The sequence below is a fragment of the Leuresthes tenuis genome, unplaced genomic scaffold (genome assembly GCF_036924035.1).
Source record: "Leuresthes tenuis unplaced genomic scaffold, fLeuTen1.0.hap1 SCAF_19, whole genome shotgun sequence".
Lineage (NCBI taxonomy): Eukaryota > Metazoa > Chordata > Actinopteri > Atheriniformes > Atherinopsidae > Leuresthes > Leuresthes tenuis.
Genome location: NW_027325373.1, coordinates 9,721,196 through 9,748,938, shown reverse-complemented (window position 1 = coordinate 9,748,938; position 27,743 = coordinate 9,721,196). Strand labels below are relative to the sequence as shown.

Here is a 27,743-nt window from a genome sequence, read left to right as displayed (position 1 = left end):
TTGGACAAATGGCTTGGATTAAAACTAGCCTATAGACCAAAATTTGTATTAATATTGGCACATAGATGACTTTGAGATATATACAGAGACCTTTTTGTTTTAACACTCCCAAAAATGTAAACAGGAGACAGGAAGATACATACAACCACAGAATTTCAATACCCTGACTCTCGTGTGACTATGAGCCGAGACAACAGACCACACACATTCATCATGCAGAGACAGCAATCATGAGCTGAACGGTAACTAAAATTATGCAGTCAGTAACCTAACATTAGGAAAACATAGCAGGGAAGGATAAGATAATTTGCCTCAACAGTTTTTTCACACCATAGGAGATATTGTTACTGTAAATGATAACCTGTTGAGAAAAAAGTGCGTCTTCCTCTCAAATGTCGGTACAAATATAAACTACAACTTGTGTGACAAATATGCAGTCATATATACGATTGCATATTTGCTACGATGCAGTTTGGTTCTGTAAATAAATGGGAATGTTTCGAACACTTCCTACACGTTTTTGCAGAGTAACAACAACAGGGGAACAAGGTGTCTTAAATCTGTCAACAAACAGAACAGATTCCATGCAAGCCTACTTGTTTTTGTGGTTTTTCACAAACTGATGTAAATGTAAATCTTTAACCTGGATGTCGCAGCAATCAGGTCACAATGTTAAAAAAAAAAAAAAGACTGTAGCTTCAAAATGAGCCAAAAGCGCTTGTACACATGCGAGCAAGCCATGCTTACTGCGTGTTGAGGAGTCACCCGAGCTCTTAAAGTGAGTCGGTGTGCCACAGAGTTGTGATAATAACAACCCTAAACCTCTGAGCTATTTCTCACTGGCAGGTAATAGCACGACTGACAAGAGTTCTTCATCATCCAGGGTGAGTGCAGCTCAGGCAGAATGAGCTTGGATGGTTTGCTATGTTGTGGTGAATGCAGAGTGTGGGAGAATGATCTACGATTCACTAAGCTGCAAAGACCAAATATCACATTTCACTATCGCAAGGGAAACCATTAAACCATGACCACAGACACAAAGAGAATCATACCAGCAGTTTCTGGGGAGAGGAAAACATGATAATGAGGGCTAGTTCTCACAACATTTCTTTAGTACCTTTTCAATTTCAGTTTCATTGGTAGAAGCTAGAACAGTTTGTCATCTTTACACAAAATCAGACAAAATAATCATGAGCCCATACTCTTCATTTGTAAGCAAAATAAATTCCTTCCAGCTGTTCATAAATATGAAAAAAAAAAATCAGATGAAGAAATCGCTGACCTACATTTGCACCTAGTTTGATATACTGAAGACTTCAGCAGGCTCCAAGTATGTACAAGTATTAAAGTGATAAAACATGAAGTAAAATAATACAGAGTTAATGGTGTAAGATATTTTCTCTGTGTGGTATTGTAGTCATTAGCTGACCCACGGTTTGTTATTATACTGCAAAGAATTTTGCCTCCCTTAAGGGACTATTTGGAAGCATAGGGCAATCACTCACAGCAGCACAGTCTGGCTGTGCAGCTACCGTGCTCTGCAAAACATGAGAAACTTCCTCTTTCTCTGGTATGTTTGAGAGGAAGGCATCAGTAAGTGGTTCCCTCTCCCTGAGCGGCAGGGGAAAGTAGACCCTCTCGAGTGCCTCTTGGCTTCCCCACCTCCCCCATGAGCCAATATCGCAGTCAGACAGACACACACACACACACACACATAGTGTGGTTTCTCCTCTGGAGGGGAACATAAACAGGGCTCTCTGTCTGCAAGTGGAGAGCTAGTTCTCATGACATCACCACCCAGCAGGAATGCTGCGCTCTGCCACGTCAAAGCCCCTTCACCGGCCAGCAGCTCGCACATACACACACGCACGCACGCACACACACAAAAACATATGTTAACTTATTTTTGCACGTCCACATTTTCACAGAAAACTTTACCAGATATAGGACATGCACTCAAGTGGCCTCTTGCCATTCTTTTGCCACCTTCTAGCATTTCCTGACTTTGCAAATGTTTTTGTTTTCTCACTGCTCAGGTATCCTCTATCACCACATCTCTGCCACAGTCTTTAATACACAGGTTTGCTGCTCGTTATTCCCTCCTCCTTTCATATCTGTGCTGCCTGTGTAGTCCACAGTGTCAGACCACACACAAACTACCAACACACAGATGATGCATGAGAAAGAAAGACTGAAGAAAGACTCCATTCTGCTGCGGTTATAACCACTCAAATACAGGGAATAAAGCTTCATCTACTGGTAGAAACATGTTGTGCATTTGTGTGTGCATGGGTGATGGAGTAGGGGATGGGTGGTGGGGTATGTATGGGAAATTACGCACTACTTCATTGTATTAGTGTTTGGAGGAAAAGCCCTATTGAAGCTCTCCCTCCTTCCTTTTCACCTCTCTTCCTCTCTCTAACTCTCTCCTCCCTTCTCCAACCCTCCATCACTTCCTCCTTCATCTTTCTCTTCCTAGCCATCTCCCCTTGCTATTTTCTCCCTCGTATCCCACGTTCTTCCTTCCCTCTCTCCATCACAGCCATTTCTCTAGCTATTTCTCTCAACTGTTCTCTTCTACCCTCTCCCGTTTCTCTCTGGCGTTTGGGGAAAGCAGGACAGGAAGCAGCTTGGCCCTCAGACAATGGACCACATCAAAATCAAAAAGCAGCACCAGCCTCACCAACTTCACACACACACGCGCACACACACACACACAAACACAGTAAGACAAACAGGACATTCCAGCTGCCGGCTGCACCGGATTCCTCGCCTTGGCTAATCTGAAACGGAGAGTGAGACTGGGAGTGGAGCTGAGCAGGGAGGCTGGGTGAGAACTGTGGGTGAGGAAGAGCGGGGGAGATGGAAAGTGAGAGGGCCAGACACAAAGTGAGAAGGAGAAACTGACACAGAGAGGGAGATAGTACCATGGATAGCACAAGACTATATATTCTAAGAGCAAGAGCGAAGGTTGCCTACATGTATGTGTCGTGAAGGTCTATAATGGAAAATAATTTTCATTGTGTTATGCACTCCGGTTCTAATGTGCAAACTGATTGCTACAGTGCTTGCTTACCAATGGACAACAGTTGCTCGGTTTCATTTATAACGAGAAGCACTCATGTTTGTCTGTTTTAAATCAGCTCCTATGTGAAAACAGACCAAGAGGGAAAGAAACCACAAAAACAATGTTAAACCTAAATCAGGAGGTGAAATGAAGAGGACAGAATCAAAGCCAGAGAGAAAAAAGAAGCAGATGAGCAGAAAGAGCTACCAAGTTCACAGTTATAAAAAAAAAAAAAAAATATTGGAGCAGTGAACATTTTCTCTCATTTCTCCCTGCTTAATGCAGGTGTTCACACCCTACGTCTGGTTTCGGACAACTTCATAACAGTACAATGGCAAATAAGCTCCTAATTTCTCTACGCTTATCGACTGAATTACAATTTTTCACCGCCATCTTACGATCCAAATAGAAAACAATGCCAGTGAAAGCACATCTGTGCTGTACAGTGCTGGCAGTTTGATCCGCTGCGTCAAAGCATGAAGTTTCTGAACTCATTCACACAACAGGTGTGGGCAGGTCTGCGTAAAGACATGTAAGGGGCATAACTGTCTACAGCTTTGTCTAATAACAACAAATGTGCCTTAATAAGTGCAGTCTGTTTACAGATTATGCTGTCATACAAAATAAGCAATCACGGGAATAGTTGGTAAACTGGTTACTTTGCAGCTTATCATGTCCAACATCAATTTATGTGCAAAATCTATTGTACTAAAAACACATAATCATCCAGCTCTCTGATTCAGGGATGAAGTTAAGTGGTGTCAGAACAACTACATGCTTTCAAATAAGCTTGCAGAGAGCGACACACACACACCCACACACACACACACACAGGTGTCATTGCATTGCTATGCTATCTTGGGGCCAACTTGACTGTGGGAAAAGAGAGCAGGCCAGATTTGTTAAACGCCTGGTGAGTGATGGCTCATCTTCTTTCTTATCTCTTTGTGCGTTTGTGTCTGCTATTGTGTCTGTTCAAACAGCTGCAAATGTTTTTGTCAGATTTTTACACAACGTCTAAACTAAACCTATCCTGTATCTGATGTTGCAATGACGTCAGTTTCCCCACTGTGGGACTAATAAAGGTTTATCTTATCTATGCAGCTGCTTGATAAAAATGTACCTTTAGAGTACTAGAAAATAGATTGATACAATCTTTTTTTTCTTCAGGTAAGAAGTAAACAACATTATGACGATATCAATGCATTCATTTTCTATGACCACTTTATCTTATCCCGGTCACGCGCGGCTTGAGCCCATCCTACCCATCATCGAGGAAGAGGCATTAACGAAATTCTATTGTGAATAAGTGCAGAGCTTTTGAGTGTTAAGTGAGTCTCTTTCAAATTAATTCACTGACTTCCAACCATGACAACAAAAAAACAAACAGTATTATATTACAACGTAATTTCACAAACTTCTGTGGTCTAAATTCAAAATTATGAGGCCGTTTGGTCTTTGGAAAAGCACACTGGAACATTTCATATTTTCAAATCACGATTTATGCCTACAACAGGGTGCATATTTGTTTGCTTTTTCCATCAAGATATCAAAAGTTTGCTTCAAACCGTCTTGACTTTTGTTGATATGATAACACAGTCATCACCTATTCATAACGGCCAATGTTTTCAAAACAAACCGGCCCCCTCCCACTGGATGAATAACGCTTCATTTATCAGTTAAGAGGCAATATCCACAGTAAATATTAGCTCAAGAGTAACCAATACAAAGCTACACAACATCCGTGGTCATGTCCTGATTACTCACTCATTCCTAAACTTGTATTCGACTTAAAGAACAATCGCAGTGAATTCTGGTAAAATGCTACCTGCACAGCGAGACTAGAACACATGCAGTGTCACCCTTTAGACAAAAATCTTACCATGAAGATGTCTGCTTAGTATCTATCTGTGTGTATCATAAACAAGAGTGACTGTGAGACTCATCTGGTCATTTGTGAACATTTCTCTTGGCGTACACCTCCAACACTTTCAGAAGCTGTATGTGTGTGAGTGTACAGGAGATGTGAAGTCTACGCCACACACAGTGGGAAATATTTGGGATGGTTTCCCTCGGAATGTCTTGGCGTGCCTATGGAATGCCCCCCACCCCAACCCACCGCTGTCTCCCCCTCGTGTCTCCGGAGGGGGGGAGAAATGGCAGGACACACAAATACGACCCGTTTTGTCACCGCAGAGAACAGCACACATACGGAGACACACAAGAAACTCACAGAGTGAGAACACTTGTTTGGGTTTTAAGAGTTGCGTGAGAAAAGATTACGACACGCCTCATATTTGTGACCATCTATGATATTAACTCGTGGTACACGTGTAAAAATGAGTTGAGGTGTGAAAATACATAAGTATAGGAACAAAAAACATCCTCAGTTTTCTACACTGGACCTTGACAAATGCATACATCCCCACACTGATTAACCCCTTGTCACTCATGCACTCACATGTGCACGAACACACAGAAAACACGGGCAGTGGAGGTTAACATTAAACGTGTCTCAGCCTCTCACATTCCTTCCGTTTCTCAGCCCGCGGCTCTGTTAGTGGATCAAAGGACAGACAACAAGTCTTTCTATCACCCTGCTCTCCTCCACCCCTTCTCCTCCTTCACTCTCTCTTCCTCCTGCTATTCCTCACTCAACAAAAGCTCATCTCACTTTCGCATAAACTAATTTTCCCCCTTTCCACAATTACTCAAATACATTTCAACTGCTTCGTGTCCTTTTTGTTTTTTCTTTCAGTATCTGACCCACCGGCACTTTCTCAGTTGATTGAATTCTTTCTCATCCCTTTACCTCCCTGCCATCACCTCTGTTCTCACTACTCTCCTTCCCTCGGTCTCCTTTTCCTCTAACCCCCCCCTCTCTCTCAGTGCTCCCACCCCTCCCTCTCACAGTGTGGCGGTTCCTGTTGCTCTTGTTTTCACTTCCCCAGCAGTCTGGTGCGTGGGAACCAGTGCTTCGGCTGCAACAGTGTCTTCAACTGAGTCTGAGTGCAATTGTGGCCAAGTCTATGTGCGTTTGAAGGTGCTGCGATGTCTGTGTGTACAGTATGATGGTTTGGAGTTTTGAAGTGTGTCATCGCTGTATACTTATACATGCGTTTTCTAAGGTTTTGTTCTGTTTCAACTCTGCTATTGTAAAGCACTCTAAAAAGCAGCTCTAAAAAGGTGCTATATAAATACACTTCATTACATTGGTTGGTTGGCTTCACGTCTATCTCTCAGTCAATCTCATGTCTATAAAAGGCTAGTATGGCGCATTTGATGGAAATGCGTAACCCAGCGGAAGTGTGTGAGAGTAAAGTTTAGGTGCTGCTGGCATGGACACGAATGAAAAAGGAAACTGTAATGGACCAATTACTAACTTACCCCTCAAAGAAGACAACTACTAAAGCTGAGATATGTTGACATTTTACAGAGGGAATATTATTAGGTTAAAAAGATAGCATTATACCAGTTTGCTCATGAAATCAGAATCAATATCTAAAATCATGCATTTGATATTCACATTCTGCAGTTTGAGTGTGTCAGAGGAGCGGAAATATATCAAAAAGAATTGATCAAAAATTATTTGAACAGAAGCCAAGTCAATATGCAACTGACTTTTGCAAGAACTTAACCACATTAAGACTGCATTTAAAGCACAGTTGAACATTTCAAATGATTCATAAATTAATAAAAGTTCAAAGCTATAATCAGCTGCAGTTGAAGATCTAATTTACATATAGAATAAATCTATTGTGCTTTTTAAACGATAAAAGGTCCTTGCTGTCCCATTAAGCTTAACCTGTGTGGTAGATGTGTACTTTTAAGGGCTAGATGCTAGAGTGAAACCTGTATGGGGTTTTATACATGGGGTGTTTCTCAGTTTAATTTGACATTTGCTTGTCTTTTCAAACTGATACAAAACAACTAAGTTTTTTTTAAGACTATTTGTCTGGTTTTCTGGAAAGTTCCTTGACAAGATATTTTAAAACAGTTAAAAAGAGTGATAAAGCACATTTTCATCATATAGCCGTACTAATAAAAATACAGATCTAATAAAGGGGACATATAATACAGAAAAAGAAAAGGTTTTTTTTGCTTGACAGAATATATTTTTACTGAAGGCAACTCAAAACTCTATAACATTACTCAGATTTGTCAGGGAAGTTTACATCACTCTACAGGGTTATCCAGCACATTTTCCTGACTATCTCCACCTAACTTCAACAGCAGCACATGTGGCATTTGCTGTTCCTCAGAAGTGGGAAGCTCAAAGTCTTCGCTCTCGCTTTTCGCTTTGCTATTATAAAATCTCATAGTTAGTTTTATAGTACACTTAACTCCTGATTGGTGTTTCATTTCTCACCAGTCGCAGGGTGGAAAGTTCAGAATAGCTCAACTTTTTAAGTTGATTAATTGAATGTCCGATCTAGTGACTGATCATCATGGCAAGCCCAAATGTAACGCCTGCCCACTGTTGAGCGTTAACACATCGCATCCATGTGAATTCTGCCATAATCTCCTCTCCCTTCTCTTTAACTTGTGACATTCATGTGTAGGTGAAAGAGGGAGACAAAGACAGACAAAAGGAGGGAAACTGACCCGTCCATTGCTAATAAGAGAGCTTTACAATCAGATAACAAAGGGGTTAACTTTGCCTGGGTGGGCCATGGAGCAGCCCCCAGGGTGAAAATCTCTCGCTCTCTGTAACAAACACACACATACACACATGGCAGCAGTGTTCTATATTCGTAGAATATTTACCTATTTAAGCAGTATCCAAGTAAATTTGAAAAAAAAAACAAAAAAAAAAACTGCAAACATTTTATTGTAAAATGGTTACATTTGCCATTATTTGAAAGAGTATTTTTGAGAAAAAAAAAAGAATTTAAGTTATTCCATCTCTGGAAACAGATTCTAAATAAAATGTGGTTTAGGAGACATATTCATGTCCTGGTTTACTTTGGAGAGATTTCCCACATACTAAGATAAATTTTACTGAAGTTTGCTGTGGATCTAATTACCGCTACTGTCCTCTTTAAGTTAAACTGTTACTTCAGAGGTCCCATTTGGCCTTCTTTTGGCCACAATATGTCAGAGTAATAGCTCCTCGTAGTGGCGCCAGGAGTGGGCATATTTAAGACTGGTAGACCGATGACCATTTGGTAAATGGTTGTTAAGTTTGGGGGGGGCGGGGGTTCTTGAGTCATCATCTAGCCATCAAGACAAGACAAAGTTTTAAGGTGATCCCAGTTTGTAACATTTTGTTACCAACAGAAATACAGCTGGTGGAGTATCCTGAGACATTTGGGCCACCCTACTAGCAGGCCAGAACACCCAAGTTAGGCAGCCATCCTGCAAAGAGTCACCATCACACAAACACAAACAGTCCTTGTCACACACGCAGTCTTTCTAAACAACCACCCACAGAGACATGTACAGGTCAGGAACGTAAATCAGACAGTTACTGATAGCAACTCATCAACGTGCATATCTTTAAACTTAACAATGATGATAAAAAATTAATGGGCTTGCATCCGTTTGGGTATATCAATACTAGTTCGGATATTCTGAAGTTAATTATTTTATATAATGTTAAAAAAAAACTGTGGGGGAAAAAATGACTACAATTACAGCTCACTGCTTCACTTTTTTCCACACGCACCAGCACTGCTGTATCAAATATACGGCACGATAGCGGTTAACCCCCCTTAATTTAATCAAAATTAAATGTACGTGAAGTTGAAATGAGCAAATAATTTAACAATAACCACATGGTAACGATGACAGAGAGCTTACAGCTTCATCTAGCCAGAGAGGGAATGACTCCTTCCATAGAAATACTTCAGATTTTGCTAAGTTTTAGGATCTCAATATAAAGCAGTCTCTCGGTTATAATTGGCATTTACAATTGACCGTTTTCCAACAACAACCAAAACCAGAGTTTCTGACAATGAAGAGAGATACATTACATTTAATTCATGCTTACTTAAATACTTTTACAATTTATCCAGTATCATCTCTTCTCTGGGTTTATCGTCCTTGCTCAAATCTTTCCCTTCAAACTCCTTGTGTTATAATGCATCAGGATCGATTTCTTAAAGAAATACTTTGTGTTAAACTCTAAGGCCCCCTTTTCCATTTTTCTTTTTAATTTTTTCTCATTAATCACTGAAAGTTCCACCACCTGAACAGGTTGGGACTGTGGTAGCAACAACAGAAATGTTGCAACTCCTTCCTTCCCACAACATCCTCCAGCCACTGCTGGGAGATCCAAGGCATTCCAAAGGCAGCTGGGAAATGCAATCCCTTTCTGATCTGCCTCCATCTGGATATGCCCAGAATATCTCCACAGGGAGGCAACCAGGACAAATACCAATTAGAAAACCAAGCTACTTTTCTACACGAATATAGCTCAACTTCAAGCTCCTGAACATTTCACTAAAGACTATGTATCCAATCAAATGAGCTCTTTATGACCACCTGTATCTCATGTTCCTAGTTCCTACTACAAGACATGAAAGAAAAAAAATGCATCAATGAAGGTAAATGTTTTATAGACTAAAAGAGAAAAATGCTCGCATAACATTAAATAATTAAGTCTAAATCTGTTAAGTGAATTATTATTGTCTGTCATAAGTAAATCAAGTACTTAAAACAGCAACTTGTTCTTTCACAATTAAGTAATTCTGCTGCATCAAATTAACTAGTTTTGGTTAGAATAATCAAATCTATTAGGGTTAATTAGACATTTTTCACATGGATGGGTCCCAAAGTAAAATTAATCTTACATCAGTTTATCAAAGAACCATGTTGACAAGTACCATAGAGAAAATACTTGTTAATACATCAATATTCCATTTTCCAACCCATATTTATATTAGGTGGCCATAATAGAGACCACTTCATTTTAAAATAAAGACATACAATTGTGTGGAAATGGTCTCCATGTTTATTCATATCCGTTCAACAAAGTATTTTTTCAGTCTGACACTTTACTGCCAGTGCCATGCCAATCTAGCTGCCGTTTTCTCAGCTTTCCTATTTCACACAGAACTTCTCTCCTCTAAAGGTAATGAGTGAAAATAGAAAGCCCTGCTTTAAGGCAAGAGTTCGGTCTCTGCACACAGCGTGGAGGTGAGCCCAGTTTGTGCATAGCTTCCCTCGGTTTGTATCCCCAGAACAGTACAAGTCAAGGTCTCCATCTGCCTCACTGACAACGCTGCAAACATGACAAACCTTGCAAACCTTGTAGCTTTCCCACCACTATTTATTCATCTCTTCTGCTTTCATTCGGCATTAGACAATATACCCCAAACATTTTCTTCTCATAATTGAGGAACTTAAATAACTGAGCATGTTTTTAAACCACAGAAATACTTCCTCAGGATCAATTTAAAAATTCTCTCTGAAATAAGAACTCTTCTTCCCTTTTCTCACAGAAACCTAAGCAAATGCTTTTGCAATACATTTTGAACTGACTGTACATACTGTATGCATGTTATTCGTCTGACACTGAGCAGTTGTGTATCCTCTTCTTAACCTGCTTTGTTGTGCAACACACAGTTCTGTCCGAACTTTACCTTTTCTTATGAACACAAACACTCTCACATGCAGAAGTACCTGACAGCGGCTGAATATGTCACTGGGAGTAGGCTGGACATTGAAGTGTTTCAGTACTCGTACAGCCTGGTCTCTGGCCTTCTCTGAACAGTCTAGGGACAGACAGCGACCCTCTCCCACCTGGGAACGCAACTACGTGAGGAGAAAAGAGACAATTTATGTATGTTACCAAACACGCATAAAAAAAGTATGCATAAAATGTATAATAATAATAATGAGTTTAAAGATTTTGGCTTGTGCTTGAGTTGTACGTACACTTTGGAATGGCTGTCCGCATGTGAGGATGATACGGCCTTCAGCTTGTGCTAACTGACACAACACAATATAGAGCAAAAGTAAAACATTACTTACTGCAGCACTAGTGTTTATCCAAACTACGGGGATTCAGGAAAACGTGATAGTGCTTGCTTTTTTTCCTGTGGTACACAAGTAATGAAATACTGCACATGGGACAAAAACATGTAAAACCACAGTGACAAGTCCTGTTGCTCTACAAAAAACATTGTGTGCGGAGATATTCTGAATTTTAGTTACATCATCAGGGACAAGTTATCAACATAATAAGACAGGATAGTCAATCAAAGTATACGACCTAAAGAAAGCATCTCAACTTTCAGTGATTTGCTTGACATTGACAACATTACAGAATTGTGAAAGGTGGCGTATGCAGTAAGTACAATTGGGGGGTCAAGATTAACGAACCTCTGAGTGGAGGGGGTTGTCAAAGAGCTGAATCGATATGTATGTGAGGGAGAGTTGGCTCAATGGAACCTACACCATGCCAAACAGAGGAAGATCAGCCCCGCATCACTGTGTCTTTACACACATCAAGCTGGCTGGCTGGAATCAGCTGAGAGGCACCGTTGGTCAGAAGGGCGACTTCCATAATGTCTGCTTGATGTGTGCAAGCCCACGCGAGGCGGGATCGATTCGCCTCTGTTACTCCCTCAGGCTCAGAAGCATATTGGTGGAGAATCAACTTTCATGTGTCACTATGGGCAACGCAGGCGTATGTGAAAAAGGATACGGATACAGCCCTTCTTTTAGGACAGTATAACCAACCAAAAGGCAACAGCAGCAGCTTAAAATGGTTGTCAATTTTGCACAGATACAGCTTGACTGCTGTGTGTAAGAGGATACTTATACTCCATAATGTTCAAAAAGGCTGATGCTATCTCGCTTGGGAGAACCGCAACATCTAATCTATGCTGGTTGTTGTAACTCTTCTAGGTCAATATTATTAGCATCTAGTCTTTCCACATACAGCCTGTACAGACAAAAATGTCTATACTGACAAGCAGTCGTCTCCTTTTTTGGGGTCATTTTATTGGCTCATGTGCATTTTTTTCTGTGTAAAAATAAATAAAAAAGATGTATGTATTCCTTCTTGATAAAATACCAACTAACCTTTGCTGCTACTCTGTGATCATCGGTGTTCTCCAACATGACCACATCAACTCCTAAACAGCGCAGGTACCTGCCGAGTCCTTGCAGCATGTTGTCACACACCACCCGCAACTGCTGAGGGGGTAGAGGGGGGGGATCTTCTGAAGACTTCTCGCCACACAGGAGGCCTTTCTCTGTGTCAGAGTGAGGGGGACTGACCCTTTGAGCCCCCTGACATTCCTAAATGGACAGAGAGAATAATGTGATACTTAACTGATCCCCATAGGGGGATTTTCTTTTCACTTGCACCGCAGTTCAGGGAGGTCAAAGCACAGGGTGAGTTATACAACTGCACCCCTGGAGCTGATAGGAACTGCTGAAGTGTCTTTGTCAAACACATATTGTCCCTCTCTGCTGGCTGGATGCTCAAACCCCGGGCTGTCAGCTAGAGCTGGATTCTCTTTATTCATTCACTCGTCACATGAAAGGTCACAGGTTATCACTGGAATAAGAGTTGTCAAATTAGCACCGTGGCGCTGGGTGCAAAAGGAGCAACTGTGAGCCTGGTTCACGATTGCAGTCTGTGAAGCTGAAAACATCAGAAATAACTCAACTTTGTGGTGGATGGATGCTCTACACTCATGCACAAATTGAAATTGCAAAATTCAAAAGGTACCTCCACAACCACTACGATACATTTAGTTAGTCAGCTCCTGTAAGGTAGATCAGCAAGACTGTTACAAATCAACAGGAGATAAATAACCACCAATCAATTAGGATTATATTTTCTTTTTAGCACTTGCAGTAATCTATAATATCAAATTAGATTTTCAGAAACCCACACCATGACAAGGGAAATGTATCAAAAATGTAAAAAGTAAAACATTCTATTACAAGAATAATCAGACTCTTAATTTAGTAGTTTGTGGAGGGCCTTTAAGCAGTAGTTACAGGTTTTAACTCTCCATGAAGAAGTCTCTACAGACTTTGCATGCCTAGAGTTGGTAAGTTTCATTCTTGGAGGAAAATACTTTCAAGCTCAGTAAGTCCAACACAGGAAGCATCTCTGAGCTGACACCTTCAGGTCTCTCCCACAGATGTTCTCTGGAGTTTAAGTCTAAGTGCAAGTCTACTTCATCACCAGCATATTTCAGAGCAGGGATGGTGGAGCCTGCAGTGCCTGGGGTTAGACATTGTGTCTGTAATGCCATAATTAAGTCTAGCTTACATCTAGGCAAAACGCCTGTGATGAGGTGCTGCTGAAATGGTCGTTTTTCCTCTCAGGTTCTCCTACTTAATCTCATCAAAGGACTTCTGAAACTGTGCGATTGTGTCACCTCAATGACTAAAGCCTTACTGCTCGGCTTCTGTTTGGCTGTGCATATGATTATATGCAAGGATATAATGGATTTAAACTAGTTCTATTTCAAAGTGGTTGATATCACTGTGCTCCCTCATCCCAATCTAACGAACAACACAGGCCTCCACAGAGAGCTCCTTGGACTTCATAGCTCGGTGTCTATCTCAAAATCTGGTGTGGATTGTGACTTCTTTACATACACGTGTAGCATTTTCATTATCAAAGTGCTGCAGCAGTGACCGAATTATCCACCTAATGTGCTGCCGTTAAGGCTGCTTAGTCTGTCAAACTCTAGAACACTGCTTGGTAATAAGCTTTTAGTCGTATACAACAGACAATCATGTTCTGCTACATAAACCAAAGATGTTCATTTGTCTGCACATGTAGTTTATCTATTACAAGCAGCAGCCAGGTAGTTGTTTAATGATTATTTTGACAATGTGGTTATCTAGCTACAAGGTGCAAACTCATCAGTTGTGCTTACAGAGGCTGAACCTGAAGGAGATGAGAAGACAATCAATGAAAATGAAAGGGTGGTAAGAACACCACTGCAATTAAGAGAGACATTCGGAAATCAAAGTGGCCTTATAGAATGGGATATAATGAAATGAGAAATGCAAACCTGAAAATACCTTTGCGATAAAACAGCTTTCTTTTAAATGTTGATCTTCTATTAAATGTGTTAGTCATATTTATTCAATGCTGCATGATGGACTTCAAAGCAACTGATGTCTACAGAAGCCACAGAAAAATAAGTCAACACTGTCAATAAATCATCTTAGTTGTGGGGAAAAGGCAGTTGATCTCTAACCTCTTTGCCAAGCGCCTGTTTAGTCTTCTTTCCCTTTTTATCCTTCAGCTTCTTGTCTCTCCTCGTCTCTGATTGGCTTGAGATACTGCGCAGATCAGGTGGCAGCCCAAAGTATGCTGGATTGCCGGAAAGAACCATGTACACATCCAACAAACAGTAGGCATCTGCCACTGGAAGAAGGTTGAGAATTGAGAGAAAGCGTGAGTAAGAGGGGGGTGAACTTATTGGTTCCCATTTTGTCAGGGGATAACAAAATAATCTCTGATATTCTATTGAGAGGAGAACAGTGACCATCTGGCTCTCTGTCATTGTCTGTCTGTGCATGCATAATGCCTTACCTGCATATCTAATTTGGCTGATGCGTAGTGGCCGCTTCTCCCAGTTGGACATCTGCTCCGTCTTGTCCAGGGGCCTTCCCAGGACTTGTTGTACCAGCAGACTGAGGCCTTTTTCCGAACAGTTCTCTCCTACCATCACCTCTTTAGGGCCATTTTGAGATCGATTGGCCTTACCACGCTGAATCTGTTGAAAATGTAACAAATATATCAATAAAGTCTAAGTGGTGAATGCTTGTTGTGCTAAAAACTTTACAGCTGTAAAACTTTACAGCTGTAAAACTTTACGGCTCCAATCAACTCAGTTTTGAGACTTTAATTGGTTCCTTTGATGCAGATTTTCTCACATCCTTCAACAAGCAGCCAACTAAAGCAGATCATTAGTTGCAGACCCATATTGCCATCTAAACACAGAAATAACCCTCAGAGAATAGAGCCCAATTAAATCTATATCTGGCTATATCTAGTGTAGGACTAGAAATGTAAAGGTAAATTATGAGGTAGGGTTCTGACTTTGAAAATGTATTAAAGTAAGATGTAACTCTAAGTCACATCTATTTTGTGAAATATTAAATCCTGGCTAATAAAAAATGGACAATGAGCCTATTTTAAAAAAAAAAAAAGTGAATGATGGGATAATTTTACCCTTTGGTGTACACCTAGAAGATCAAGCACCCCCTCCATCTTTAATGGCTCCTCTGATAACTGATGCCAGGTGGCCAGGAGACTCTTGAGATCCCCAGCCATACCATAACCTGAATAGGAATAAAATAAAAATAAAAAGAGAAGTATGAAGAACCAAAGTATTTCACATAAATCTTTTGATAAAATTTGTTTATCATTTCTCAAGACTTGCTAACCCAGTTTTAGGACATTTTGTTCGGAGAAAAAGGCCCTAATGAAACCAATTGTCTCAGGATGTTGACAGAAGCCTCTTGCGCAAAGGTCTAACAAGAAAACTTGATCAAAAACTGCAAGCTGTATCAGAGCTACTCGCTGAGTTGAGACGCAGCCAAACGTAGGCTGCCACTCCATGTCGACTCCGACTACTCCCCCTTCCTGGGAGTGGAGACAAACAGGTGATGTTATGTCAGAAACACACAGAGAAATGTTTTAGATCTGAAGAAATTATCAATATCTACTTATAAAAGTTACCACAAGACTCTCCACATCCAAAACACTAATTCCTTTACTAAGAGGCGTGCGTTTCTCAGTACCTTCAAAACAATGCTTTGACATCTCTGGAGAGCTTCTGGTGTGTCCACAAAGTGAACCTGGTCTTTGGTGAGAGGCACTTGGTAGAATTTCTTACAGTGAGACTTAGGCGGCACCCACTCCTCGACTTGTGCCAAATCACTCCGACAAATCTGTCTGAGCAGAGCGGACAAGTGTGGGTTTTTTTCTTCAGTTTGCATATCAAAGGCAGAGTGAAAAGAGACATTAAACAGAAAAACATGGACCAGTGCAATACTAGAACTGGACTGTGGTACGACATGAGATGAAAAGGAACGTTGGGAAAAGTCTGTAAAGTTATCAGCAATGAGAGGTTGGCAATCCAACAAGCCCACACTGTTTATGACATGAATGTAAAGAACGAGTATAAACAGCTGTTTAGTTCATGAAACACTAAAAAGAAGATCCTAAAATTTGACTTTAATTCTTTCTTAACGATCACATTTTCACTGGACTGGGTTTAATCAGTGCAGAGCATCCACTAAACATCAAAGCTGATTTATGTACAAATAGCTGTTACTGGAGGTTTTTGTCTTTAATGATAATGAAAAGCATACCGTAAATCTAACCGTATGACAGTATGTCTTTTAATGAAAGACCCACAATACCTCTATAAATGAGTTCTGGTTGAAAAATGTGGCTGCAAAACCAGCAAAAATCTAAATTTTACCGAAACAGAATGCTGTACATCAGTCATTCAGAATTCAAATAGTCAAACAGAAATGGCATCTTTACTTAAAAGACAGTGTTAAACATCTGTTGCAAAGGAAGTCTTATATGAAAGCCAGACAGACCGTGCGCGACAGAAGGGACACGAAGAATAAATTTAGAACTCAGATTGCACTTTCGGCTTAAAAACTCTGAGGCTATTCCTCGTTATGTAAAAAAGTACAACAATGTGCATACCAGAAATGTAAGTGAATGTAAGTGTAATAGGATATGTTTATACATGTTTTCAGGCAACTCACTGTAAATGAGGTGGTAGAGTCTGCTGCTTTTCCCAAACCCCGTAGGGAAGTCGATTCCTGGGGATGTTGTATCTCAGTGACCACTGAGAGGCTTTTTCTAAACTACAGTATTTCACCAACATCTCGACCAAATGGACCTGCAGCTCAGGGTCATCTGCCACTACATACTGTGCATCCATCACACACACACACACACACACACACGAAAAACTAAACTTATTAAACAACTTACTGACACTACTAAACAGAATTTAAAGTGCAGTATATACCCACATATAATTACATGAAAACATACCTTAAAGAAAAACCTACCTGTACGTGGTCGATCCAGTTCTCTTCCGCCATGCCTTTCTGCAAGAAAATAAAGATACAAAGCAGTTCCTTAAAATATTCCTATTCAAAAGTTTTTATTCTCATGACAACTAGACAGTTTTGCAGTTTTATTGTGATTAGGCAAGGCGAGTTTATTCGTAGAGCACAATTCGTACACAAGGCAATTCAAAGTGCTTTACAGCTACATAAAATCACATGAAGGCATCATTAACATCATTTTATAAAACATAAATATTAACTGACTCCATATCCTTTTCCTCTCCGACCTAACTAGTTTTCTAAAGTCACGTTTTTAGGAACTAAATCCATCTTACCCACAAAAACAATAAATAAAATCTGGAGATTCCACTGGGATCCCTTGTTTCTTTTCTCACGCGAGAGAGACAACTAGACCATTTTGATCTGTAATTAAATGCGACATGTGCTGCAAAACTGAAAGAATATTTCCCAGACAAAACTAAAGCCTGCAGGCCAAGGGAATTAGCATAATGGTGTTTACACCCTGCTCTTTAGTTTAAACTGCATTACTGTCAAAAATGGTCTCATTTTGGTTTGATTTGTTAAAGACGCTGCACACATATAACACTGTGCAGAATCCAAGTGAAGCCAATTTCAATGCAAGAGAAATTTTGCAGCAGAGGCCCTCTTGAGCAGACGTAGCTCATGGGGGAAGAGCAGTAGTCTACCAATAGGAAGATCAGTGGTTTGATCCTCTATCGACCAACAAGTGCTGTATGGACGTGTGTGTGAATGCGGCTTGTGGTGTAAAAACTCTTGGAATGGTCAGCAGGGCAGAAAGGTACTACAGAGATGCAGTCTGTTTAGCTACAAATACAGTGCTGATGGAAAATGTTTTTAAGTTTAAATTGTACATTCTAAACTCCTTTGCTTTGTTTTTGCTTTGTTGGTGTGGATATGTATAGACTGGTTAAAACTATATGGGTCAGAAACTTCATGTTAGCACCATGATGTTTTCATAGAAGCCAGGAAGGAACATGTCTGAAACAAAGTCTTACATTTCTTTTACAATGTTGGAAACACACATTTGCAAAAGGCCAAGTCCTCACTCCATGTAAACTGTACTATTCAGGAAACCGTAATGCACCATGTCCTGTAATGGAAACTTTCCACTATTCCCCACTGTGTTACATGTCTAAAGAGAAGGCTCTTTGATTCTGCAGCCAAAAGGTCCTGCTGCAGCCTCTTTATGCATGACCACGATGAACAATCTACAGAAGCATACAGCTTTTAAGGTCGAAGAAAAATAGAAGGCCTTTCTGCATCACTTACATTCACAAATGTCTTATACATGAGGAAACGAAGAGAGTCTAGTCTCCTCTTGTGCAAAGCATTGGGACACAGTCCTGTGGGCAGGGGGGGGGGATAAATAAATAAGAGAGAGTAAATTCTGCCAAAGAAATAAACCCATAATACACAAGAACAACCAGACATGTGCAGGTCACCCACCGTGGTCAATCTTGAATTTCTCCATGAGTCGTAAAACGTGTTTGGTGAGCATTCTGGGCTGGATATTGGCTGTGTGATGACTGGACAGAGACAGATGAGGGAACTGCCTGCGGAAGCAAATGAGTGCACACAGTTATACCAGTTTAGAAGGCGACACTCTGATGATGACGCCTTCAGGTATACAATCGGTTTCCACACATTCCGTCGGGTAGCATACTTGCGTATATCTTCAACGTTGAAGCTGGGGTGGCACCAAGAGTCGAGGAGTGTGACGAGCTGTTTTTCTAGCTGATGGTGGCCTGTGACAAAGGACTCTGCTAAAGGCAACTTATCTTCCAAGATTAGCGGTACACACATCTGCAGAGGAATGTTGGTGAGGGAAATTTAGAAACTTAGGAAGTTAAAAGACAAGAGAATTTTAGACCCAACTCTCCTGAAGCACATCTTTATAGTTCATTGTTTAACAAACAATAAACATAGAAGAAGGCAACCAAGAAATGTCTGGTCTCACCTCCTCCATACGGAGTTCTTTCTGTAATTCCAGCTTTATGCTGAGCACTGCGGCCTGTCAACAGAAATAAAAGAAATCAGTCTTTAGTTCCAGCATTAATCAGAATTTTTAAAATGCTTTGAATGAGGTTTTTTTTTTGGTACATACAATGTTAACATCAAATCTGGCACTCACCTCTTTGTGACAGTGCAGAGCCTGCAACCTCACGATGTGCCGACATAGATCAGATGGGTCCAAGGACTTCAGTTGGTAGATATTAATGAGACTGTCTGCAAAGTTTGGATGGGTATCTGTTACAAAGCCAAGTGCTTGTCGCTGGAGCACAACTGCTTGCTTTTCAGAGAGAGAGCTCAGGTTCACCTGATTGAGAAACACAAATCACAAGAAAAAACTTTTTTTTTTTTTTAAATGTTGGAAGTAGGGAGCTCATTTTGACTGGATCCATGTTCCACAATCCATCTAAAGGATGGCACAAGAGCAAAGAAAGAAAAGATTTCAAAATGAACACAGTGGTCACATGTATCAAGAAGCACGGGGCTTTAACAGCAAGCTCTGAGGATGTACCTCAGGATGTTCCCTTAACCATGTCTGGAATTCCATGACGATTTGATGCCCCAGGGTGTGGCTCCGACCCTTCTGTTTGCCTGGACAGCTCTCCAGGATTGTTAGTAAAGCCTCAAGAGGCTCAGACAGCTTTGAAAATCCCTGGAGGGCTGCCCGATGTAGCTATGGGTGGAGAGGGAAAGAGAGAGTTGTACAACTTTAAAGTTAAAGAGCAAAAACAACAGGTTTTTGGTGCATCCACCCTAATCTAAACCCGAAAGTTAGATCTGTTATTCTCAGAGTTTCCTAAAAAGATATTTAAGTTACTGTAATACAAGAAATAGATCCCTGAAGGAGAGGCTTGTAGGATGGCTATTATTTCTTCTTCATTTAAGCTGAGAAAAAAAAGTCTAGAGTTCACTCCAAATGCATTTGCATTTGGCAGGCACTGCTGAGAACCCACAATATGGGGTCTCAATGTCAGTAAAAGTGTCTATCCTGAGGCTGTGAAAACAAAACTATTACATCAGAGTGGGAACATTCAAAGAGGACAAATCAATAGATCGGTGCATTCTTACAAAGAAAACCCAAAGTGAAAAGAGTGACATTACACATTAGTGAAAGAAAAAAACGTTTGGACAAAGGCAAGGAACAGCTCGAGCTCTGAAGCTACAACATCACCTGCACAACATGTGGAGACGGTGTCACAAGAGACGGAAGCAGCCGTGTGAATTGTCCAGTGAACAGAAATATACCGTCATCTCAAATCCAGTTTTTCAGGGAAAGAAGTGGAATATTCTCAACCTGATTAAGCTGCTTTCAACTGTTGAATGCAATAATGAAGGTTCAATCTGCAGCACATCTGAGAAGCTGCTCTTTAGAACTTTTATTTAATAACTTTATTGTGTCTCAGTGAAAAGTTAAATGAATAGAAAAATAATTATAATGACAAACTGCACCAGAGTCCAAATATTTCTCAAACCCGATAACATGCAGAATTCTGTGTGTAAATGGTACATCTCAAAAGGTTTTTAGCGACTATAGAAGGCCATTTAATTTTATTTAACACTTAAAACGCTGCTTTATACAAGCATAGTCATGCTGGAGTAAGAGCGTCTGCGGACCACCGGACACATTTGTTTGTGACACATTTTGGGTCCTTGCAAAACAAAAAAAACACAAACTCCGGTGTCAGAAACTTCCTACATTAGAAAATAATATCTGTGTGAGAATGCCTTGCACTGTGTCTTAATTTGCAAAACAGATGTCATCCACTCAATATCCTCTTCTCAAGTTCATTCAGAGCAATGCAAATTCCTTCCTTCTGACAGACAGTCTGGTTTCCTCATTAACACACACACACACGCAGTCACACATCGGTGAGCTCCATTTAAATATGCTGGCATCTCTCACCGTTTTCCTCCTTCCTGTGCAAGTGCTGCAAGAAGACAGACACACACACACACACACACACACACAAACTCCATCGCACTTCCTTTGACAACACGCACAGTGATTGTTGCATGTCTGGATGTGACACATACTGGGAAAGTGACTCTTACCGTCTGCAGATCTTTCTTGTTCCATAGCTCAAAGAAACTGTCTCTCAGCAAGGCAGGGTCAAGACCTGAGTGATCACACACACACACAGGTGGGATTTCACTTTGACCTTTGACATGTTAAGAAATCAAAGCTATTGAAGTTATTTTCAGATGTGGAAGAAGTATTTACAGCCTTAGGTAAAAGCTCAATGTATATGGCAGATTGTGGTTGGTTGAAGCTTCTGTCAACAGACTTTGTGAATGAGCTTTGCGTTTCTTTCGTGCTTGTGCACACCTTTTAGTGGATTTGGGTTTTTTTCAGATTGTCAGACAAATGCAACACAGAACAAGGTTAAATGTTTCACTTTGAAATGTAGTCAAGCAGAAAACGACAAGAATAAAAGAGTCAAGTGAAGTGCAAGCATATCACATATGCAGTAAATTCATCCACCCGTGCTTGTTCAGGACTGTTTGTGGCACTTAATGACTTTCTAAAAGTCTCATTTAGGTGTTAAAGAGTCCTGAATTATGCAGAAGAACTGGTAAAAGATACAAATACTGTCATTCTAAACTTTCAGGATAGTTTTTATATAGATAAAAAAAAAACATGCATTATACTTCAGCTAAAGCCTGCAGTTGTAACAAACGGAATTCTTATCACATCTACAGACCTGCCTGTTAAGACATAAAGCGTTGCTAAGCTCTCATGGCAAACCTGGCTGTATACGTGTAAATACAGTTCTGACTTGCCATAACACTTGACCATTGGTTATGTATTAAGAAAAAAGAAAAAAAAAGAAAAGAAAATCACATTTATTGTCAAAAGTTTTGAAATCCCATTTTTTTGTGTCCCACCTAAATGTGAGTTTATCTGTAACGTGATATACTGGAAATATTGTTTGCTAAAACAGGCATAGCAGAAGAGCCATAACAGCAGATTAACAGCTGAGGCTGGTTGGACAGTAGAGGCACCCAGCATTAGCTCTGCATTCCAGTTGAATCTGCAGCCAAAAATACTCAAAAGACAATTAGGATGCATTTTAAGTCAAGTTCGGGGACAGAATGAGATGTGAGCATGCATGTGTGTTTCACCTGTTTTCTTTCTTATTTGCCAGCTTATGCAAGCGTTTCATTGAACCTTCCCGAAAGCCCTGCTTCTTTCTCGGTAGCTCATGCTGTGTGGCCTCCAGAATACCTGCCCCTCTCCACCTCTCCCACCCCCCTTCCTTCCCAGGGCTAGTTTTCCTGTTCTCCTCTCCCTCCCCGCACCAGCTTCTCTTGATTTTGTCTCGGATTTCCCCAGGAAAAGGCTATGCGCTGGTCATGCTGTAAAAAATACAGCCTTCCTGATGCTTAGCCTGGGAAAGCAGACTGACAGGCCTCTCTATGTTGGCCTCTCTCTTAGCCTCACACTTTGTGTGTCTTTCATGCAACGTTTCTCTTACATTACCTTGGATTGAGCTTGTTTCGCTTACTATATTCCTCTCTAATTGCTTAATATCTCTCAAACTCAGGAACTCCTTTTTACAATTACACTATCGCTCTCTTAAGATTTGATCTAATTCCAACGTCAATTCCACTGTTTCAATTCCTTATTTCAAAAGTTTATTAAACAGAAACTATAGAATCATTTCATGTAACCTGGTTCTAGTTGCAAGTACTGAACCAGTAAATACTGACTATACATCCTCCACATCAGTATTTCTTACTTTCCAGACATTTCTAGTTGATATAAAAGTGGATTCTCACTTACTCTGAATCTGGTTTTAAAAACATTTTTTTAATGTTGCATCCTTTGTAACAGCACATCACTACACACTATAGTAAGCAGACAAAGGATGCTGGCTTTGCATTAAATAGACTAGGACATGCATAATAAGACAGTACTGTTAGGGACCAATCAACTGTCCTTAATTTAAAACATTTGAATGGCTGCAGGGTTCCCTTTGCTCCTTACTGCGGTTCCCTGCTGTTGCACATGCAAAGGCGACGTGCACAGGGACTCACACAAACACAAACAACACAACCCACTTCAGTCTTACTGCTTGTATGAGGAGAGGAATGTTGAGCATGTAGCTTCTTTGCAGTCTTGGCTGGTGCGTGAATTACAGAGCTAGAGGCTCCCCCATTCATTACAACATAATAACTCTATCACTATATTCAAACGACAACGCAGAGAATATGCGAACTCCTTCACCTCCGGGATGGTTACGCTCTCTTTCTCTCCCTCTCTTTTTTTTACATTTGGGAAAAATCAACACTTTCACGAAGAAGATTCTAATGTAATTAGACACTATCTTGAATTCCAGTGCTTGCCAAACATTTTCAGCAACAATTAGTCAGAGATTAAATCCACAGGCAGGTCCGACTACATGTTGCCAAGCAGCTGCCAAAACAAAGGAAACACAAAGATCAAGTGTCTAAATGGGGGCATTTGGTGTTACTACAGCCACCAGAACAACTTCAGTGTGACTTGGCAGTCGTTGTGCAAGTGGCTCAAATCCACTGGAAGGATGCCACAACATTCCTCTATAAGTACTTCTCTCCTTTTGTGTTTTGTTGTAGGTCCGAGAACAGGCCTTCAACAGGTGCCATTACAGAATCTTGAAAATGAGTAGAGGTTATGCTTATCAAAGAGGTATTCTTGTGTCAACTGTTTCTCTATAGTGACCCACTACAAGCTGGGACATGTACAGGTTCAACAATAAGAAGAAAAAAAAGAAGAAAGATAACAAAGATGATGTGATCATACACCCAACAGACTCCTTATGCACCGTTTACCAAAAATGTCACAGAAAGCTATACAGACAGAACATATTAGATACTAAGTAAGTAATCTTAAATAACCTCCAACGTTGTGGTTGGAATATCAAACACTGCCTATTGGAAGACCTTCAGATTATTTTCCTAATAAAGCACATTTTGCCAAGTTTAATGAGGACATAATGAAGTTATCAAAACCATACCCAATACATTCATAGCATTGCATAACTGTTGATAAAATCGGAAACATTTCACCCAAATGGTCTTCTGTGGGTGTGATATTGTTTGGGTGAAATTTATATAACAACATCATGCTCATCCCAGCTTAAAAGCTTTGTCATATGATGTTGATAACATGATAGCAAATGTACATTGCACTGCATATAGAACTCATCTGTCCTCAGCCATCCTGTGTAAAGCCAAGTGTTACCCCCAAACGTGTATTACTTTCCATACAAGATCCTGCAAGATAACTGTGCAATGAAACTGTGGTACCCACCCATTTCCTCTGAAGTAGTATGGTTCATTTCTGCCCTCTGGGTCATATGCTGCTTTCACTCTGTGAATGCAGAGACAGAGAAGTGTGAATGGGAAGTCTTGACAACACCTGTTAAACGATACATTTTAGGCATAAAACTAATTATTTCAATGCAATGACACTCTGTAATCGGCTTGTTTAGGAGGGTGCTTTGGGTAGCTGGTCGCGGCCATCATTGCACATCTAAACTCCGGCCGAGAGACACTTCTTCTTCAAACAACAGGAGGCTAAACTGTCAGGTCAAGCTCATGAGAACCTGTACGAAAGAGCAACGTAGAACATCTGTCACACATCAGCGCACTTATGAGGTGAGGTTTATGAGCAGAGCTGAAAGTAAACTAAAAGATAAGATCTACCTCAGTCTGTTCCTCTTGCTGCTCTCTGGCAGGTGACACAGACCAGTCAGTTGTTGTACCAGCAGACTTTGGAGCCATTTCAGATTCCGCTGAGTTGGTTTGTTTGTTTTATTGAGCAGCACAAAGAGTTGACGAACTACAATTTCAGTCTTCAGTTAAGATGATTAAATTGAACGTGTAATGTTTCTGCATTTGTGCTAAAATATGCAAACAGACCTATCTTCAATTATGTAACTGTGTAGTGGGAAAATAATTTAAAAATAAAGAAAATTATTTTTAAAATCAAGGCAAACAAAGCGTCAGACTACATACAGCAGTTTTAGCAGCTACAAGGAAAACCTGTGGGAACAGAAGCCTGAGAAAGGGCAGGATGCCAGCTGGCAGTGATACATTTCAGGCTGAGGATGTTTTTAAGGCCTAAAGTCTGGTTGTTCCTGCCTGTCTGAATGTCTGAGGGCTCTGGAGGCGGCCTTTGGCAGTCAATACTGTACATGCAGCAGCGCTATTTCACAATATGGATAAATGATGGCAGTGAGATACGATACCTAACATCGAGTCGTCTCTTATTATATTTTATCTCCACCTTGTGGTGAGAGAATGAAGAGCCTACTTCCTCGACACTTGACTTCACCTTCTGTAATCAGGTATTAGCTTGTGTGACTCCGTTAAATCAAAAGCACCCTCTGTCGACACCTGTTCGAGCATTGCTATAGTATTCCACTTATTCTTTCTGAAAAATGACACACAAACTCCTGAGAAGATGTGAAACATGTTGCCAATGCTTCAACAAAGTTAGCTCGGTTTAAGCTAGCTCACAAACGCCAGGGCTACGTTGACATGTTGCTCTCCGCCTTCTGTTGTTTCAGTGTGTCAACAAGTCAAAAATAACTAAATATAATGCAAAATAATACCGAATACATGCAAATGGACTCACCATTAACCACTTTCTCTCAATTTGGTAGTAATCGTCGGGTAGACTACCTTTTCTATGCTTTTAAGTTCACTGTATTTTTGGGAGAAATTTTAACCCGAGTTTTGTCTTAAGCATTTCTTGCTCTCACTTTATGTGCAGATTACAGAATCCAGCCAGAATTTACTGATAGTAACTGAACAATTATTGCATATCATATGTACATTTTAAGCATAAAAACAAAATAATACTCTAATGGAGTTTCTTAAACATTCTACAACCTGTAAGACTACAATTAGGGCAATATTTACCCCTAAGTCTTACTTGCTCTAGTGGCTACGTTTTTGAGGAACTCTCCTGTAAGGTCATAGTGCATTACTGCCACCTTCTGGACAAGAGATGTAGTACAGATGAACAAATTCAGTAACAGGTGTGGGTCACAATATTTTGAAATAGCCAGATAAAATGACCGTTACATTACAGGCACAAACTACATGAATACTGTGTGGGCGTATCCGATGCCATTTTTCTGTGTGCGGATTTTTTGGCTACTATCTTAATTAAAGGTTACATGGAAGACTTTGCTCCCATGATGTAGATGGAATATTTTGTCAATAGTTTCACCTTCTATTTTCATTGCAAAATAACTAATCAATTGATTCAAGTTCATTTACTATTTTTTTCATTTATTACCCCTTTTTTATTTTACATCCTATCATGTAGTCTTATCTAACTTTGATTCACTCTACTCATTTTATATGTAGTTTATAGATAGATAAAAATAAATATACAATAGTAAAATTGATTTGTGCAACTAAAAGGCATGGAAGGTATGCTCATCATTCGTCTGTCTTAAAAGTGTCAACATGAGGGGAAGATTTGACAAAAGAGGGCTGTTCCAAAGTGTTGCAGCCACTACCATGAAGGCAAGAGCACTCTTATTGAATAACCTCGGCTGACGAACAGTTAAAAGCTATGGTTCTGAGAATATAAGAGGTCAGGATATAGCTGGGGCAAAGAAGTTCTGAAATGTAGACCCACATCTTCCCATGTATGCCTTTACAGACAAGGATAAGCATTTCTGACTGATTATAACTTTACTGAAAATATTTGATGATATTTACATATTACGTATCTAATTATGTAAGTATAGAGACTGTTATAATTGGCTTTATTCTTAGACATTATAAATTCATATTCTGTATTTTACTGAAAAAAATCGGGCTAACAAGACCAACTAATCTAATCTGGAACCAGTCCTGTTCATGAATACATCAATACATTAGTTTGGTATTTGCTCTTTTTGACTAGCTCTATGAAGTCTTTTTCTGCTTATTTTGCTTTTTTTTCAGTGTTTTTGGTCTAATCTTTTAGTTCTTTCTTGATCAGATTTAATTATTTTTACAACTTCTTTTATTTCCTCTCTCTCTCAGCCGATGGCCTGTCCCGCTGTGTTCCTTATTTACAAAAGATACTACTAGAACCAGACAGAATTTAGCAGCAGTTTCAGACGTCGTCATGTGGCAAAAGCAGTGTACCACGTGTCCATTACGTTATCTCTTAAAACAGACGCAACCGGGACAGTTAGAGCTTTGAATGTTATTGTTGGTAACGTTGTCATAGTGCTTTCTCAACGTCATACTCTCCATTTCGCTCTATTGGATTTTTCCGAGGGGCATTTCTTTCACACATGGCCGTGGCTGACAGCTGAATATAACGAGCAAAACTGTCTCTGATCGCTGAAACATTGCTAGCATTAGCTAGCTACTGTAGCCATAGACCCATCAGCAAGCTAGCCAGGTAGTTGCTTAGCATTATGGAGTGGCTGGGCAACGGAGCCTCGCTTCACTCAACGGAAGAATCTAGCAGTGACCCGTCTTCGACTGCCAGAGATATTACTGGTGTCTATCCTCACAAACAGGTAATTAACTCCTCCTCCTCCTCCTGAGTTCGGGTTGTTAGCGCAAGACTTCAACCTTACTTGGCATCACGGAG

At 40.3% G+C, this 27,743-nt stretch overlaps 2 protein-coding genes across 4 annotated transcripts in view; one reads left to right on the top strand and one right to left on the bottom strand.

Moving 5' to 3' along the window:
- Nucleotides 1–25,843, bottom strand: part of exd3 (exonuclease 3'-5' domain containing 3) — a 42,723-nt gene extending 16,880 nt beyond the window's left edge. The window contains exons 1-19 of one of the 2 annotated variants that reach the window (XM_072371897.1): nt 25,773–25,843; nt 24,444–24,503; nt 21,203–21,267; nt 19,662–19,823; nt 19,272–19,457; nt 19,098–19,151; nt 18,804–18,943; nt 18,587–18,693; nt 18,410–18,483; nt 17,099–17,137; nt 16,787–16,953; nt 15,803–15,956; nt 15,446–15,644; nt 15,231–15,340; nt 14,589–14,772; nt 14,251–14,420; nt 12,101–12,319; nt 10,949–11,002; nt 10,694–10,825 (exon numbers count right to left, since the gene is read on the bottom strand). In XM_072371897.1, coding sequence (XP_072227998.1) covers nt 10,694–10,825; nt 10,949–11,002; nt 12,101–12,319; nt 14,251–14,420; nt 14,589–14,772; nt 15,231–15,340; nt 15,446–15,644; nt 15,803–15,956; nt 16,787–16,953; nt 17,099–17,137; nt 18,410–18,483; nt 18,587–18,693; nt 18,804–18,943; nt 19,098–19,151; nt 19,272–19,457; nt 19,662–19,823; nt 21,203–21,267; nt 24,444–24,489 — 2,262 coding nt within the window. In that variant the 5' untranslated portion in view covers nt 24,490–24,503; nt 25,773–25,843. Of the gene's footprint in view, nt 1–10,693; nt 10,826–10,948; nt 11,003–12,100; nt 12,320–14,250; nt 14,421–14,588; nt 14,773–15,230; nt 15,341–15,445; nt 15,645–15,802; nt 15,957–16,786; nt 16,954–17,098; nt 17,138–18,409; nt 18,484–18,586; nt 18,694–18,803; nt 18,944–19,097; nt 19,152–19,271; nt 19,458–19,661; nt 19,824–21,202; nt 21,268–24,443; nt 24,739–24,838; nt 25,488–25,772 lie in introns of those variants that run through there. The other variant, XM_072371896.1, reaches the window with a different exon arrangement.
- Nucleotides 25,844–27,288: 1,445 nt separating this feature from the next.
- The window catches only part of cdc37l1 (cell division cycle 37-like 1), a 55,131-nt gene continuing 54,676 nt past the window's right edge, over nt 27,289–27,743 (top strand). For both annotated transcript variants that reach the window (XR_011909063.1, XM_072371852.1), the window contains exon 1: nt 27,289–27,669. Coding sequence is in view for 1 of the 2 variants with exons in the window: in XM_072371852.1 (XP_072227953.1) it covers nt 27,565–27,669 (105 nt within the window). In the remaining variant the exon portion in view is untranslated. The remainder of the gene's footprint in view (nt 27,670–27,743) is intronic.